Source organism: Gigantopelta aegis, chromosome 12 (genome assembly GCF_016097555.1).
Source record: "Gigantopelta aegis isolate Gae_Host chromosome 12, Gae_host_genome, whole genome shotgun sequence".
NCBI lineage: Eukaryota > Metazoa > Mollusca > Gastropoda > Neomphalida > Peltospiridae > Gigantopelta > Gigantopelta aegis.
The window spans coordinates 50,290,469-50,308,008 of NC_054710.1; the positions used below are offsets into that span (position 1 = coordinate 50,290,469).

A 17,540-nucleotide genomic window follows, 5' to 3' on the forward strand; every position below is an offset into this window, starting at 1 on the left:
TCATTGGATCAGTAGGCGAGACATATATCTCCATTTACATCGTCTGTCAATCTGAGGATGGTACAACATGTACGATTTCCTAACAACAGTGAGAGATCGCTTATGAATTTATGCACAGTGGATATGGCTATCAAGTTTATTTTCAGGGTTGCCCATCAGGCAACCGTTTGACAATGATTAGTTCCCAGCAACACATGTTTGGTTGTCCTGATGCTACCGATTTGTGCAAACCTGGCACTGGAAACTCAAAATATTGCTCATAAAAAGTTAGGAGTTGTTTCAAATGGGTCAATATCGAAGTCCGCACAATACAACAAGAAGGCCGATATCATGGTAATTGTGTTCATTCGTAACCTGGATTAACTTTAAAAAAACAATTTATCTTAATTCTTAATTTGATACCAGAAAACAAATCTGATTACAGTGTTATAACAGTAAATAAAAACATTTCTCAAAAATTTATGAAAATAGCCGAGATTGGAAAACCCAACGGAAATACCCCGGCCGTAATATGGGTAAAATCAAGGGTTCAAACAAGTAATGCAAATAGACTACATCACAGACAGAAGGGTTTTTCCAACTCTGCCTTGTTTTCGCCAAGTTAAAATGGTGATGAGTTTGCACTGCCACGGGACGTTGGAAATGTGTACCAGATTCGTAGATCGATATCACAAAACACAAAATGATGAGTCGTCTGGAAGGTTAATGATAGAAATGGATTTTGGTATTGACTCACCTAGCAATTATTACAGTTGTGGTTTCTCGGTGTTCTTCTACATCCAAAACCGAACTTTAGTTAGCGATGAACGCACAATCAAAACAGCTAAAAGGTGCAAAGGGAAAACAACAATTCACAAGACAGAAATGTTTGGGTATAGCACTAGGGAATTGAAAGCAACCACAGTCAACAGGGTGGGGGGGGGGGGGGGGGTAGGTGGTTCTCCCAGAAAGAAAATAGGTTAAGTGTAGTGATAGGATTAAGAAAATCACACAGTAATGATAAGAGGTTTTTTTTTTTTTTAATCTGCCCAAAATTTTGGTACGTGCCATACACGTTTTACCCTGTGCAAGAAACCCAATATACCAGTTTGTAAATATAGCATGGTTTCGCAATCTGTTGCAATCCTTATGGTTTGATGCAAGCAATTGCTCTGGCCCGCGCAAAATGATTTCCATGTGGGCGAAAAACTGCTCGCCATGTTACAGGTCGATATTGCTCATTTATTTACTAAAAATTACTGAATTTGTGCAACAAAAAATTAAATATACCTTCTAGTGTTACTTTTACGTATATATAAATGTTTAACTTCCACTTTTAATGTTTTGCAAGCGATGTATTGATTGGTCTGTGAGACCTAATTTTATAGCAGAATGGGCCATTGATTGAAGTAAGTATAAAGGTCAAGGACATATTTCCTGATTTGCTCCAGGTTTTCCGAATGACCTTGACAAAGACAGCATACCATGCATTTGAAAACCACAAGGATTAATTCTATAATTATAGCCTACGTAAAGAATTGAAATATTAAAAATATTAGAAGAAAATATATATCAGTAGAATATTTCAGTGAGCAAATTAGCCAGCGAATATTCGGACCGAATGAACCGATGCAAGTACATTGTACCACACCATATGCAAACCAATATTTGACCTGGAGCATAACAGACAAATAGTGCAAATATGTAAGATGCTTTAAATGGAATGTTTGTTTTTTTCAGTGTTAAAGGAATGTGGTTTTAAATGAATGTTTCTTGTACACTTTAACCCCCCCCCCAAAAAAAAAACCCCCAAAAAAAAAAACAACAACAACAACAACAACAAAAACAACAACAGACAAATAAACTGCCTAGCAGTTATGTGGATGTTTAGTGTTTTGCTTATATGCCAGCCATCATGGTTACGTGATTCTGATACAACTGATGATACTACTGTCTTTGTTTTAGACACTGGCTCCAGTTATTACCACTGATGATTCTAGCTGTACCCCTCCACAAAAAAAGACATTCGGTGTTCTTACAATGAAATACACAACTGTAAAAGGTCGTGAAAGTGTCACTGTGCAGTTGGTTCACCCATCTTTTGAGAATGGTGTTCGTAACATACAGATTGGTTATGCTGTTTTTCCAGGTAAGAAAGCAAGACTGGTACAGACTTGCTTGTGTGTGTGTGTGTGTGTGTGTGTGTGTGTGTGTGTGTGTGTGTGTGTGTGTGTGTGTGTGCATTGTTGTAAAAGACAAAATACAACAACATTTGTACACAGTTTTTGACCATTAGAGTAAGTTGAATGAGAGAAACGTTTGTTATCAATAAACAATATATGACCATCTATAGCAAAAATAGGCCAAAATCGCCAATAATAATTAATGCACAATCATTACAAATGTAATTAGTACAAAACATTAACTTTACTTGGCAGTGCCATTTTTCATTTCTTTTTTCATTTAAAAAAAATATCCGCAATTAACAACACTAAATTGCCCTGAGAACGCGTGTCTGAACAATAATTTATTTTTACATAAAGATCATGATCCCTTTAGGAGCTTATCTCATTTGTCTTCCACTAGTTCAAATATCCTTTTATTATTATTAATTTTGTTTTGTGTGTCCCCTTACAAAATCCTGGATCCTTTCCTGGTTACTGCAATATTAAGATTACGCAAGACAGCACAACAATTATCAAACTGTTTGACTGCGGTGTGATGTGTTTACAGCGGTATGGTTTGTTCCAAAAATGACAATGTTTTAAGATGAAGGAAACACAACCATAGGACAGAATAACATATTAACGTGCCTATCCAATTAAGGTTCAAGCACGTCTCTTCCGGGCACAATCTTTGTCTTCACCCATAACTGGATTGGGGACAGGAGGGTGGGCTGGATAGAGTTGCAAATTGAGAAACGTTTGGAAACAGCAATTAGTGAATAAGTTTATATATATATATTTTTTTTTATACTCGGCGAAATATGTATATACTTTGGAGCATTTTAGGAGAGTCCAAAAATAAATAAGGTGTTTTAGCAGCTCTATTGCCATATAATTTTCTATAGCTCTCATTGGAAAATTCTTGAACAACCACTGCACTGGAAAGCAACCTTACACAATGTTATGAGAATAATGAAAGTAAAGTGTGTGAAAACGTGAATTTGTATTTGTTTTTAAACATACTGTGTTTACACCATTTGAATCTTGTAAATATATAGTCACTAAGTTCATTTCGTGATGGTCGATCATTTGCAGGTATAACTGAAGCATACTACTATAGTAGGAATTGCCATCTTATGGGGAGATAAATTGTCTTGGTTGACAAAAGCAATAAAAAGTATACTCTTCAAAAAAAGAAACGCAAAAGGGTACAAATGGGTTATAACGTCGATTTTATGTTTCCTACCGGTTCATGCTTTGTGAATATAAGGTCATTGCATGTCCCAAACACATTCCCACGGTTACATTCGATAAAACGCAGCTACTGTACAATAAAGTTCCAAAATGTGAATATTCGCAAAAACGCAGCCACGTGCAAACCATGTCACCACTGCACGTGCGTTGTCTGCACGTGCAACATGAACACCGACAGTATAAAAGTGCAGGGTGTTCGCTTGCCTGGCCTCTGTATCTGGCCGACAGTTGACAATCCAGGACATGCCACGTCTCAGTGAACCGCAGAGAAACAATGCCATCGGCCGACTAGACGCAGGCGAATCCAGAACGGCCGTTTGTTGCCAGGGCATTCCATGTGTCCCCAAGCACCATCTCCAGACTGTGGGACCGTTACCAGCAACATGGATCAACACGTGACCTCCCTAGATCCGGTCGACCACGGGTCACTACCCCCGGGCAGGACCGCTACATCCGGGTACGCCACCTTCGGGAACGATTGACTACTGCCACCAACACAGCCGCAGCAATACCAGGTTTGCGCAGGATATCCGACCAGACCGTACGGAACCGCCTACGTGAGGTAGGAATTCGTGCCAGACGTCCAATTCGAGGTGTCATCTTAACACCACAACACCGTCGACTCCGACTGCAGTGGTGCCAGATTCATCGACAATGGCCTCAACTGCGATGGAGACAGGTGTGGTTCAGTGACGAGTCCCGATTTCTGCTCCGACGTCATGATGGAAGATGTTGCGTGTATAGGCGTCGTGGTGAACGTTATGCGGCAAACTGCGTGCAGGAAGTGGACAGATTCGGCGGGGGTAGTGTCATGGTGTGGGCAGCCATCTCACACACTGGCAGAACTGACCTGGTCCACGTGCAGGGCAACCTGAATGCACAGGGCTACATTGACCAGATCCTCCGGCCACACATCGTTCCAGTTATGGCCAACGCCAACGCAGTGTTCCAACATGACAACGCCAGGCCTCACACAGCACGTCTCACAACGGCTTTCCTACAGAACAACAACATTAATGTCCTTCCTTGGCCATCGATATCACCGGATTTGAACCCAATTGAGAATCTATGGGACGAGTTGGACCGACGCCTCCGACAGCGACAACCACAGCCCCAGACCCTGCCCGAGCTGGCAGCAGCCTTGCAGGCCGAGTGGGCCACCATCCCCCGGGACGTCATCCGTACTCTGGTTGCTTCAATGGGCAGGCGGTGCCAGGCAGTTGTCAACACACGCGGAGGCCACACCCGGTATTGACTCCAGATGACCTTGACCTTGGTGGTGTGTCCTATCACTTACTCACAATGGACTAGAGTGAATTGTGAACAATCCTGCAACATTTGGTAATTATCGGACTCACCATTCAATAATTAAATCAATTCTCCAAATGTTACGACAATGTGGTTTTGCGTTTCTTCTTTTGAAGAGTATATATATCAACTATACAGAGCTAGGAAATAGGGAATGCTAAATGTAAGATAGGTGGCTGAAACGTTCTGAACTGCACTGGTGGAGTCAGTTAATACTTTATTTTTCAACATAATGCTCTTCGAGGTCCAAAGACTGATGCCAACGATGCTGAAGTTTGGGAATAGGTGGAGATCTGGTGGTGTCAGTTCTGGTGGATGTTCCAATGACTTCAAAGTCACAGCCATGCATGACAACCATGGAAACAGCAGAGTGTTGTACAAGTGTCTTGAAACACAGCATGCTGAAATCTGTGTCATGCTCAGTTCATTCCTCAGGATATTCTCAACTTGCTGCATGGCGTGTGGTGACTTGTCTATCAATATTGTATGGTACTGTTCTTTGTGGTGACTTGTCTATCAACCTTGTATGGTATTGTTTTTTGTGGTGACTTGTTTATCAACCGTGTATAGTACTGTTCTTTGTGGTGACTTGTCTATTAACCTTGTATGGTATTGTTCTTTGTGGTGACTTGTCTATCAACCTTGTGTGGTACTGTTATTTGTGGTTACTTGTCTATCAACCTTGTATGGTACTGTTCTTTGTGGTGACATGTCTATCTACCTTGTATGGTACTGTTCTTTGTGGTGACTTGTCTATCAACCTAATATGGTATTGTTCTTTGTGGTCGTAGTTGAACTATTCTGCCCACCATTGAACAGTGGCAAATAAAGGAATATCATTATATTCAGTTGACACCAATGTTGAAGTTAGGCCTATAAAGTAGATATTTGATGACTTCACAGAAGTCTGTTTTGTCTATTCCTTCACCACTGGTCACCGAAATGAGCTTGCATCCATCACCATATCGGAACTTACAAAAACGTCCCTGTGTAATAATTTCAAAGTAAAGGTATGTGAACATATTATGATATCAACACTTTAGTTAGGGTCTATACGGTGTATACTACCAAATCAAGTCCCATAGACGACAACAGTAACATATGTGGCTAAAGTCATTCCTGCAGCATATCAATCAACATACAGTTTTTTTGCAAATGCAATATGTCATACTAAACATTAAAACATAATAATAATAATAACAGTACTCCTGAAGATATTTACTATCAGTAGGGTTGTGTGCTCAGCTATTCATGTAGAAACAATATGGATATTCAGAGTACCTCAACTCCTTTTAATAATCCATTGAAACACATGTACTTGTCCGACCTCTACATTATGAACACCTCAACAGGCACATCAAAGAAATACAGTGTGTGAGGAAGGAAAACACAACATTAATCTACCTGTATGAAGTAAAGCCTTAATGTCATGAACATCAACGTGGGGGTAAATCCTGCATCATGGGTGTGGGTGTCTTCGAGTCACCAGGTGTGGACATCCATCTGCAATGCTGATTTTCATAATGGGCCATCAAAACCATTGGCAGTGACCAATATTCCGGTACTGCTGAGTAGCACCCCGGAAACAAGTGAAACTTCAATGCTGGTGTTCTGAGAACACACAGGAGATGAACCACGTACGACAAAAGGAAGTTAAAATTGACACTTCTTTATTAACCATTCTACTGGTCACACACAACTAAAATCAACACAAAGTTAATTATCACTAAAACCTTGATCATCCGACAAAGGTCTATTATAAAATGTAGCAAAAGGTGATGAATTGTTCCATCCCACTGTACACAGTGTAGTTTGTAAAGGCACTCGTGCATGTATTGTGGAGTAAATACAGACATACCAATTTCAGCCTTAAATAACAATGTCTTGATCCATCTAGAAATTGTAGACTTACTTACCGGTGTATGGCGTTTTACAAAATTGATGAACAAAACTGTTAGTTTGTTTTCTAAGTTCTACAGTTCTGCTCAGATATGAAGATGGAAACGTAACAACACACAGGGCAGAATCTTTAAACGTTCTAAGAGGTATCTATCTCTGCTTGATGAAATCCAGGCATGCTCTGCTCTAAACCGAAATTGAACATAATCGTCTGTAGCAATCACATCTCTAATTGCAATCAAATGTAGAGACTGTACTCTCTGCCCTGTGAGCAAAGCCAACAAAAATACTGTTTTCAAACTGCAAGCAGGTGTTAAAAATTTCAAATAACATAAAACCACATTGGTATTCCATGTGATCATATTTTTTGTTTGGCAATGAATGTCTCAAATTAAACATTCCTCCCATGAAAAGCTTGATCGACATATACTTCCCATCTGGGTAACTATCAGTTGAAAGAAAAGAAGATGCAGATGAACACTCAGTATTTAGGCAACTTTAACTAACTCCACTATGAAATAAATCTGTAACAAAATGTAACATTTTGGCCACACAGACAGAAAATGGATTGATGTCCTGAGTTCCGCCAGGCATTAAAGATACGATGATGTGCCTCGAAATTCATTCACGTTGAACAGCATTCTGGAGAGGACAATCAATTAGCATTCTTAAAAGTTCCTCAAATCATGGCTGTGTAATCCATAAGGGAACTACACCAAGTTATTCGGCTCCATCCTCCTCCGTCTTTTGCAACATTCTAGCAATGAGAGAAAATGGAAGAATTGCATAAGCAATTAATCTTGACCAACACACTGAAAAAGCATCCACATATGCTGCAAACAGGCCAGGTTGCCATGACATGCATGCAGCAGCATTGTGATTAAGCCGCAAAGCAAACATATCAATATCAGGTCTGCCCCAAATATCAACGAATTTTCTTTAAACACAGCAGGATTTAGCTTCCATTCTGCATTAGCATGTTCGATTCTGCTCTGTTTGTCTGCCTGTTCATTCTTGACACCAGGCAAATGATTAGCTGATAGTTAACTATTCTTAGACATGCACCATAACCAGATACCTTTAGCTAGTGTATTGCACTGATTAGTCCCCCTCCCCCCCCCCCCCCCCCCTCCCCCCCCCCCTCAATGTTGCTAATGTAGGCCTAAGCTATAGCAGTTTTATTATCCAGTTGCAATCAGACGTGAACATTACTAATGTTGGAGCAAAACGATCTAAGGGTAAACCAATCCCCAATCAACTCTACATAAGTATTATGATAAACAGCCTCCTTCCAAGGGACCAGTGTCCTCGTGTAACCTTACTTCCATAGACTCCTCCACAACCATTTTGTGAGGCATCTGACTAAAGTACTATGGAGGGTACACTGTGCCATGTAAAATATGGCAATGATATTCATCAACGTTAAAAATCCACCTATCCAAATCTAACTTCACAGACGAGAATATAGTCATTTTAGCTTGTGATTTCTCATTGTCTAGCTGTCTATAGAAAACCTGTCCAAACTGAACTCCTGGGAAACTTGCAACTATCAGACAAACACATTCAGCTACAACTCTGATAGAAAGCACGGGTTGCAGCAAACATTTTCTACAAAATTGTTTAAGTTTTTCAGCTTTCTCATTTGTGATACAAACTGTCATATCCACAGAGTTTAAAATAAATCTCAAGTATTGCAATTTCTGCGAAGGTTCGAATACCGATTTTGTTGGATGTACCAAAAAAACCTGCATGCTATGCCTTTACTCCCTGACATTATTCCTACATTCAGCCACTGACTCTCCCTGTAAATAAGCATCATCAATATAAGAAGATTGATGTAGCCCTTTTATCAGAGTTTTTGCAAAAAAAACACAAAAAAAACAACAACATGGTGATGTGCTTAGGCCATTGAATTAAAAAAATGTAGCCCTATGTCTGAATCTTAAGAATTTTCGGAAATGCTGATCTATAGGAACACTGCAGTAGGCATCCTTCCAATCAATGAAACTGATAAAACATTTCAGAGATTCCATTTTAAAATGTCTGTATGTAATTTGATTATTAAGACTTTTGACGCTCAAAATTAACTACTAGAACCATGCTTTTTGTGTCTTTTAAAAATATTAGACACAAATTGGCCAACTTGAGGGATAGCTTCAACTACCATGCCTTTATTAACTAACATAATTACTTCAGTGTCCATTGCCCTGAGCTCAGCATCAGAAAGCCTCTAGCCATTTGGTTATTGTGTCTAATTGGGAAAGTTATCAAACTCTAACAAAATCGGTTTACTCTATTTAAAATGTGCTTATCAGATGTTAATATTTCCCTGAAATTAATGTATTGCTTAATACATCCATCCTAAACATCTCCAACCTGTTGTGGCAACTCTTAAATCAGTAAATGTTTAAACATGTAACCATTCATCACAACTCATCTGAATTACCTGTATAGGTTCAGATGTGTCCATACCCACCAGAGAGATATGTTTTACTTCTTCTTAAATTCTACTAGCCAGGTTTCAACCAAACTTGTTTCAAACAATGCTATCATGGCACTTACCAATAATTTTAATTTTTGGGGCAGTTTCAAAATCCAAGATGGGCTCTCTGGCCTTTGATCGACTGAATTGTTTTTGACTTCTCAAGGTCGACGTACAAGCAGATTTCAACCAAATCTATTCCACATTATCCTCTCATGGCCGATTCAAAATCCAGAATGGCCAGCCTGGCCTCCGATTGACTGAGATTTTTAAAAAGCTTCCTTTCAAGGTCCACCATCCAGGTTTTAACCAAACTTGGTTCAATCGATCCTCTCATGGACCTAACAAAGTATTGCTATTTTGGGGGCTGATTCAAAATCCAAAATGGCCACCCTGGCCTCTGATTGGCTCAGACATTTTCAACGTCTTGTCAGATTCCAAAAGGCAAATTTCAACCAAACATGGCCAAAGTGATCCTCTCATGACTATGCATATGTTGTTATTTTGGGGGCCAATTGAAAATCCAATAATTACAAGATGATCCTGTTTTAACCATATTACATTATCATGCGAACAGACAAGTAATATTTGACCATTTTATTTTTAAAAACATCAACCAAAATAGCAGAAAATATAAATTACTGAAAACGGCGCATGTGGTGCAGAACTCAGTGATCAAAATGTGACTGCAGTATCACGAATGTAGTAATGTAAACTGAACACTTCATTTTAATCAGACAAATGACATGTCTGCCAGTTGGCCTGCATTATTGTAATCGTGGTGATCGTCATTGTTGGGGAATTATCATTGTACAAATAGTGAACCAGCAAAATGACAGTATATGTACAGACGGCACTCGAGGCAGCAGTCACATCTTGTCAAAACATCCCTCTGATGTGTGCAGACATTGGTGGTTTACGTATTGTAAGAGTTATAGCTGTGAATAGTATCGCTATATTAATTGATAGTGTTGTATATTTCTAGATGATCCAGAGCGCATGTCTGCTTTAAGTGCAGGTGCTATATCGGGAATTGTGATCGCTGTTGTTCTTGCTCTTGCCATTCCTACTGTGTGGATACTTTATAAGAGGTAATTAGAATAGAATATAATAGAATAGGTGTTTAACGACACCCCAGCACAAACAATATATGGGCTATTACGTGTCAGGTAATTAAATCATATATAATTATATGTGTAGTCACACTTTGTCAACACTAATTTGAAAGTGGCGACGAAATAGTTCGATTTGCATAACTTCATATATAACACCTCAAAACTGAAACGGTATTGCAGATGGATGATTTAATTTAATTTTGTAATAACGTTTGGTGGACTACCCCCATCCCAAACTTTGAATGTTTGCAATGCCTGTTGAAAGGTGAATTAATATATAAATGGCAGTTCACCACACCCCTAGCTGGTAGCATCGTCAGTCTCCTTTTTCTGTATGTTTGAACATTTGCGGAACGTAACTAACAAATTAAAATGTTGATTGTCTGAATAGCTTCAATTATATGTATATAAATTAACAATATAAATGTTCAGATTAGTTGAACACGATCCAGTTTTTTGAGACCAAAAATAAGCAACCTGGACGGTTAGTACTATTTAATTACTACTATATTTTGATGGTAACCAACCAAACCGTGTCTGTAAATAACGAGTCCCTCGCACATGCACCGATAACCAAACACATAGCATTCATTCTGCTTAGTCGGCGATCAATTATTCTGTAATCAACGAGTCGCTCGCATATACACCGATAACCAAACACGTAGCCTTCATTCTGCTTAGTCGGCGATCAAGTATTCTGTAATTAATGAGTCGCTCGCACATGCACCGATAACCAAACACGTAGCCTTCATTCTGCTTAGTCGGCGATCTATTATTCTGTAAATAACGAGTCGCTCGCACATGCACCGATAACCAAACACGTAGCCTTCATTCTGCTTAGTCGGCGATCTATTATTCTGTAAATAACGAGTCGCTCGCACATGCACCGATAACCAAACACGTAGCCTTCATTCTGCTTAGTCGGCGATCTATTATTCTGTAATTAACGAGTCATTTCATTTCATTTCAACTTAGTTTAGTGCTTATATCCAATTACGATTCAAGAACGCTGTCATGGGCTAGTTGTTAGTTGATTAGTGTTTAGTCAGAGAGAAGAGGGTGTAGTGGCCTTACACCTATCCATTGGGTCCTTAAGAACTCGCTCTGGGTTGCAGCCTGCCAGCGAGGCTGGTTTTAAACGACTCCGTTCGCACACGCATCGATTATCAAACACATAGCCTTTATTCTGCTTAGTGGGTGGTCTACTATTCTGTAATTAAAGAGTCCCTCCACACACGCACCGATTACCAAACACATAGCCTTCGTTCTGCTTAGTGGGTGGTCTACTATTATGTAATTAGCACCTGTATCCTTGTGAGGCTGGGATCAGCCGACACACCCGAGCTTTGCTTGGCTGATGTTTTATTCTTCTTTAAAATATTATAAGCACCGATAGCTTTATCATTTGAATTTTGATGTGTGTTAGTATTAATTTGAATAGCAATGCGAACGGGACCATCGCTTCATTTTGAGATGTCAACGTTTTTGAGAGATCGAATGTATGCATGCATGTATGTATGTATGTATGTATTTATGTGTGTGCGTGTGTTTGTGTGTTTCCACTATTTGATTTTGTTTAGTAGGGTAGTGTTGTTTTGTTTCTTTGGGGTTTTGTGTTATTTTCTGTTGGCTGTTTTCGGGTGAGGGTGTAGTTTGGTTGTTGTTGTGGTTTTATTTTGGTTATTATTTGCGTTTTTGGGTGGGTGACAACGAAAATGGTCATGAGTCTGTGCAAATATATACGTTTCTATAATAACAACTAATGAGTTTTTCTCTATAGTTACGCCATGCTTTCAAAGAAATTACTTAGGAATATGTTCTCAAACATTTGTTGCCTTTGGAAAGTTATTGAAGGGACTATTGTGTTGACTATAATGGCTGGGACAGTTTAATAATAATTATAATAAATATTAATACATTTTTTCATGTATCTGCCACTTATTTTGATGATGTTTCTGCTGAATACTTTGTGATCTTTATTTTCACGTGAAAAATGTTTGGAAATTTGAGTAGTGCCTATACAAAATTAATTTACTTAGTTTCTTTTTTTTCGGATGTACTCCACGTTTCATATCTTGAATGAATTGAAGTTTCCATATAGTTACTTCCACTTAGAACATTGCTGTAGGAGGGTGGAACGTTTAAAACGTTTCCTGGTTGGGGGGGGCGGGGGGGGGGGGGGTAAGGATGAGATTCGTTTCATGATGTAAAGGGGATGATTTTCTGCGATCATGGGAAAACGAACACAATTACAGAAATTTTTGTGTTTTTTTTCAGTATCATTTCTTTATAACATACAATTTTGTTCTTGCATAAACACAGTTATAAACATTTATATTATTTTGGCATGTGTATACTATTCTTTAAGAAAATACTTAACATTTAGCATGCCACTGCCGGTGTCTTGTACTAAAGAAATCACGTCGTTCTTGTAGATTATGCCTTCTTGCTATAGATATCGGACAAAAGACCAGTGGTAAAACACTCACCTGATACGTGATTAGTCTAGGATCGATTCCCTTCGTTGGCCCATTGGGCGGTTTCTACTTCCAGCCAGTGCACCACGACTGGAATATCAAAGATGTGTGCTATCCTGTCTGGAGGATGGTGCATATAAAAGATCCCTTGTTATTAATGAAAGAATGTAGTTTCTTCTCTAACATTATATGTCAGAATTTCAAAATGTTTGACATCCAATGGCTAATGATAAATAAATAAATAAATGTGCTGCAGTGATTTCTTTAAACCATACACATAAAGACACATGTAAGGTATTTTATTACAGCATTGATTACACAAGAGTTGATTTATGCTACTCTCTATTCTCATTTTAAACAATCGTAGCGTTTTAGATTTTTTTATTTTTTTTATTACTTGCCATCGGGATTGCACACAGTACCTTTTACTGGCCAGAATAATAAAACTGACCTCGGAAATTAGGCCATCGTATTCTAGAACGTCCGTAATATTATTATTATTATTATTATTATCATTATTATTATTATTATTATTATTATTATTATTATTATTATTATTATTATACTGATGGAAATAAATAAAAGATCACACAGATAGCAACAAGAAATAATGACTGCATCAAAAATCAATTCATATTGTCAGAAATTGACTGGGAACATATAGGCAGTATATTCAACACTACAGACATTCAATCCCACATTACAACTTGGTATGAAATATAGACATTACTACACTAGTTGTGAATTATAATTTTGGTCTACTATTTGATGTGATGCCTTATTTCTTTCGGTCAGTGTATTATTAAACTCTGGTCATTCGTAAATGTAACTGAATCACGTGACAATGTAATTTATCTTCGTATTATACTATATCAGTTAGTGTGTGTGTGTGTGTATGCGTGAGTATGTGTGTGTGCGTGCGTGTGTGTGCGTCCGTGTGTGTGTGTGCATGTGTGTGTGTGTTGTACATATAACGCATAACAAGAATTCAGCAAATATTTTGTTTTAATTGCCTTTCGATATTGAATGCATTCAGCCGCCAGCCTTTTTTTTTTTTTAAATTGTGTTAAGCCGTCTATCCATGTTACCCATGCGCGTCCTGTAACCTCACCGTGGTGCAGGGGTGTAACATTCTCTTTGAGAATGGCCAATATAGTACAAATAGTAAAAGTCAGTATCTATCTGTGATATTTGTATGTTTGCACAGTTCTTTACACTGTTTTTATTTAAATTTAGAATTTGTATATTGATATCGATCATCACTTTATTTGTTTGCATTACCATAGTTTGACACCCAATAGCCGATGTATTTGTCGTGCTGGGGTGTCGTTAAACATTCATTCATTCATTCATTCATTCTATCCATGTTAGTAAATTTCTCTGCCTAAAGTCCTCTGCATCTTCACTCTCATATGATATTTGTGGAAAAAAGAAAGCTTTCCATCTCGTTCGCTTTATGACACATTCTACCATCATCAATAGATAGTTAGCACAGTCATTCCGTGTTGCAAAGATATAGGCGAATGTAATTGTACACATTATTTTTAGTGTTGAAAAACATTGCTCCAACACAATACATACAGTTGTTTTCGTTTTAAGATATATTTGTGAAAGTGAATAAAAGCGGAAGTCATATCAATACTGTTTGTATGATGTTTTAACGTACTAGTTGTTATCAAGATTATGACACTCGTGAAATAAATTGTGTTCGTAATTTGCTAAGGACAACGTCTTGATAACTCTTTACTAATTTATTATCCTCTATTTATTTCTAATCTTTGATATCCTAAAACATTGATATTTTTGTTACCATAACCTTAAAAGAAATATAACAATTTGCGTCATGTAACACTAGGAATACATTATAGATTATATTTATTTCCAGGAAAATCAAGAAGAAAGCTAAAGATGTGCTGAATGAATCTAATAACTAACGGAAACCAAAATCAAGCTCACAACTCTGCTAACGTTAGAACACCAGTTTTCTTTTTTTCAATTTGTATGAAACTGCATCAGTAAATACGGCTCTTTGTTTGTTAGGTGTTCCAGTATTTTACATTTGGTTGGATTTTTAAAATAAAATTGCTGCTGAAAGTAGAGTATCGTAGTCAGAAGTGCAGTATTTCACAAGTTTTACATTCTTTGTCAAAAATAACAATTGTTTGTTTGCATAAAACGGTAACTGATGAATTGGCTTGTAACTGTATAATGAATAATGTTAAAATGCATATACAAACATTATTAGTTTTAAACTCATAATATTTTCACAAATAAAAAGGGGAGGGGCATACAAATTATAAACTATATACATTATATCTTAAAATGCTGAAACAGAGAGTTTAGGCAGTTTTACCTGAATTGTTACTTATAATCAATCAAGCAGTACGAGGACATTAAAGGCAGAATTGCATGTGCAATTACTTCATTTAGCTGTTTCATTTATACAACGTGTTTTTGTCCTAATGTTTTAACAGACAATACCTGATTTTGCCTTCCAGTAATTTCGAACGTATATTCGAAAGATATATATATATTACAAAATAAAATGAAAAATGACTGCTAAAACATTAGGACACCTACACTAGATACACAGACGCTGGTATTCAAAACAAGAACATGTATTTAATATGTAATTTTAATCACAAGAAAACTGTTCATCGAAAGAGTTAAGAATTGTTTCATTTGTTTACACTGATAATGCTCATCGGTTCCCATTTCATGCAAACGGGCTATACAAATCACTTGACCTCACATACTGTATGTGTATAAATAACTCGGGAATATCAGAATTGTAAAGTTAATGAAAAAACAAGTGTCGAAGCTGCCATTATGCAAATTTGACATTGCGTTTTTAAGATGGTTTACGGTTTTTAATGTGATTTTTATTGATATTACAAAATACAAAAACAATATGTTCGAAACTTTTTCTGAAAACAATGATGTCTCGTACTTGACTTAATTTTAATGTTTTCAGTACCTACATTATACAGCAAATAATACAAATTATGTCAACATTCAAGGCGACACCATATGAATTATTTCACTATTCAAGAGTCCACTCTTGCTCCTTTTCCTTTAACCAAAACTAATTTTGATGCGGATGTTTGTGTTTTTTGTGTGTGTGTTTTTTTTATGAAATTGAAGGAGCATTTATTGGGAATGAAAACATGTAATGTCATCATCTGGTATTGCCCATTGCGCTATATTTACTGGGAATTTAAACATGTAATGTCATCATCTGGTATTGCCCATTGCGCTATATTTACTGGGAATGAAAACATGTAATGTCATCATCTGGTATTGCCCATTGCGCTATATTTACTGGGAATTTAAACATGTAATGTCATCATCTGGTATTGCCCATTGCGCTATATTTACTGGGAATTTAAACATGCAATGTCATCATCTGGTATTGCCCATTGCGCTATATTTACTGGGAATTTAAACATGCAATGTCATCATCTGGTATTGCCCTTTGCGCTATATTTACTGGGAATTTAAACATGTAATGTCATCATCTGGTATTGCCCATTGCGCTATATTTACTGGGAATTTAAACATGTAATGTCATCATCTGGTATTGCCCATTGCGCTATTTTTCGTTCCAGCCAGTGCACCACGACTGGTATGTCAAAGCCCGTGGTATGTGATATCCTGTCCGAGGGATGGTGCATATAAAAGATCCCTTGCTACTAATGGAAAAATGTAGCGGGTTTCCTCTCTAAGACTATATGTCTAAATTATATAATGTTTGACATCCAATAGCTGATAATTAATAAACCAGTGTGTTCTAGTGGTGTCAATAAACAAATCAACTTTACAGGGTTCATCTGGTATTTGACTACAACTTGTCTGGTTAAAACTACTTTATCTCAAAGTTAAGCTTTAAAGTAAAGTGGCTGTCCATAAACGTAGGTGTACCTATTAAATATAGATATGACATGTTCATACTATGTATGAATGGGCACACTCATACCACTGCTATTTTACAGCAAACAATACTTGTAGTTTCCCAAATAGCAAACTTGCGATGGGTTTTATACTGTCATATTACATAAAACATACATTCAAATTTTGAAACTATATATCAGTGGTTACATGCCAGTAGTTGACATATATTATAAATGCGCACTAACATTGAAGAATTCCATTACCTATATCAATTGTTCTTAATGTATATAGTTAGATGCGTCGCTGTTACGTGAGTTCCTTCGACAGACTTTAGATGGTTTGCGTTTTTATCATTACACTTTGTACACTTAGACCTGGAGCCAAGGGTTCATTTTATTAGATGTTTTTCTCAATCCATCCAACTTGTTTCAAATCTTTTAAAACCCGACCCTGTCATCAATAGCTACCCCTACTATTATTATCCAGCATATGCAGATTTATCCCCCCCCCCCCCCCCCCCCCCCCCCCCCCCCCCCCCCCAAAAAAAAAAATAAATAAATCGGCCTTGGCTCCTGGAGTAGCTGAAGAATTCCATATGTCATTGTTTCTTTAACTAAATAGTGTTCGTAGTTTTGTTTACATATTTTAAAATAGTTTTCACTATTGACATATATAGTTAGATGTGCCACAGTTACGTATTCATTAGATGGACTTTAGATGGTTTACTTGTTTTATTGTTACACTTTGTAAACTTAGTCCTGGAGCCAAGGGTTCATTTTATTAGATGTTTTTTTCTCAATCCATCCAACTTGATTCAAATCATTTAAAACCCGACCCTGTCATCAACAGCTACCCCTACTACTATTATCCAGCATATGCAGATTCGTCGTCCCCCCCCCCCCCCCCCCCCCCCGCCAAAAAAATAAAAAAATAAAAAAATAAATAAATAAAAAAATACCCACAATTTTTT

The 17,540-nt window shown here is 37.4% G+C and overlaps 1 protein-coding gene across 1 annotated transcript in view; it reads left to right on the plus strand.

The window, feature by feature from the left end:
• Positions 1-17,102, plus strand: part of LOC121386938 — a 32,412-nt gene extending 15,310 nt beyond the window's left edge. Inside the window, exons 4-6 of the mRNA XM_041517992.1 lie at positions 1,945-2,128; positions 10,073-10,178; positions 14,565-17,102. Coding sequence (XP_041373926.1) covers positions 1,945-2,128; positions 10,073-10,178; positions 14,565-14,613 — 339 coding nt within the window. The 3' untranslated portion in view covers positions 14,614-17,102. The remainder of the gene's footprint in view (positions 1-1,944; positions 2,129-10,072; positions 10,179-14,564) is intronic.
• The last annotated feature ends 438 nt before the right edge of the window (positions 17,103-17,540 follow it).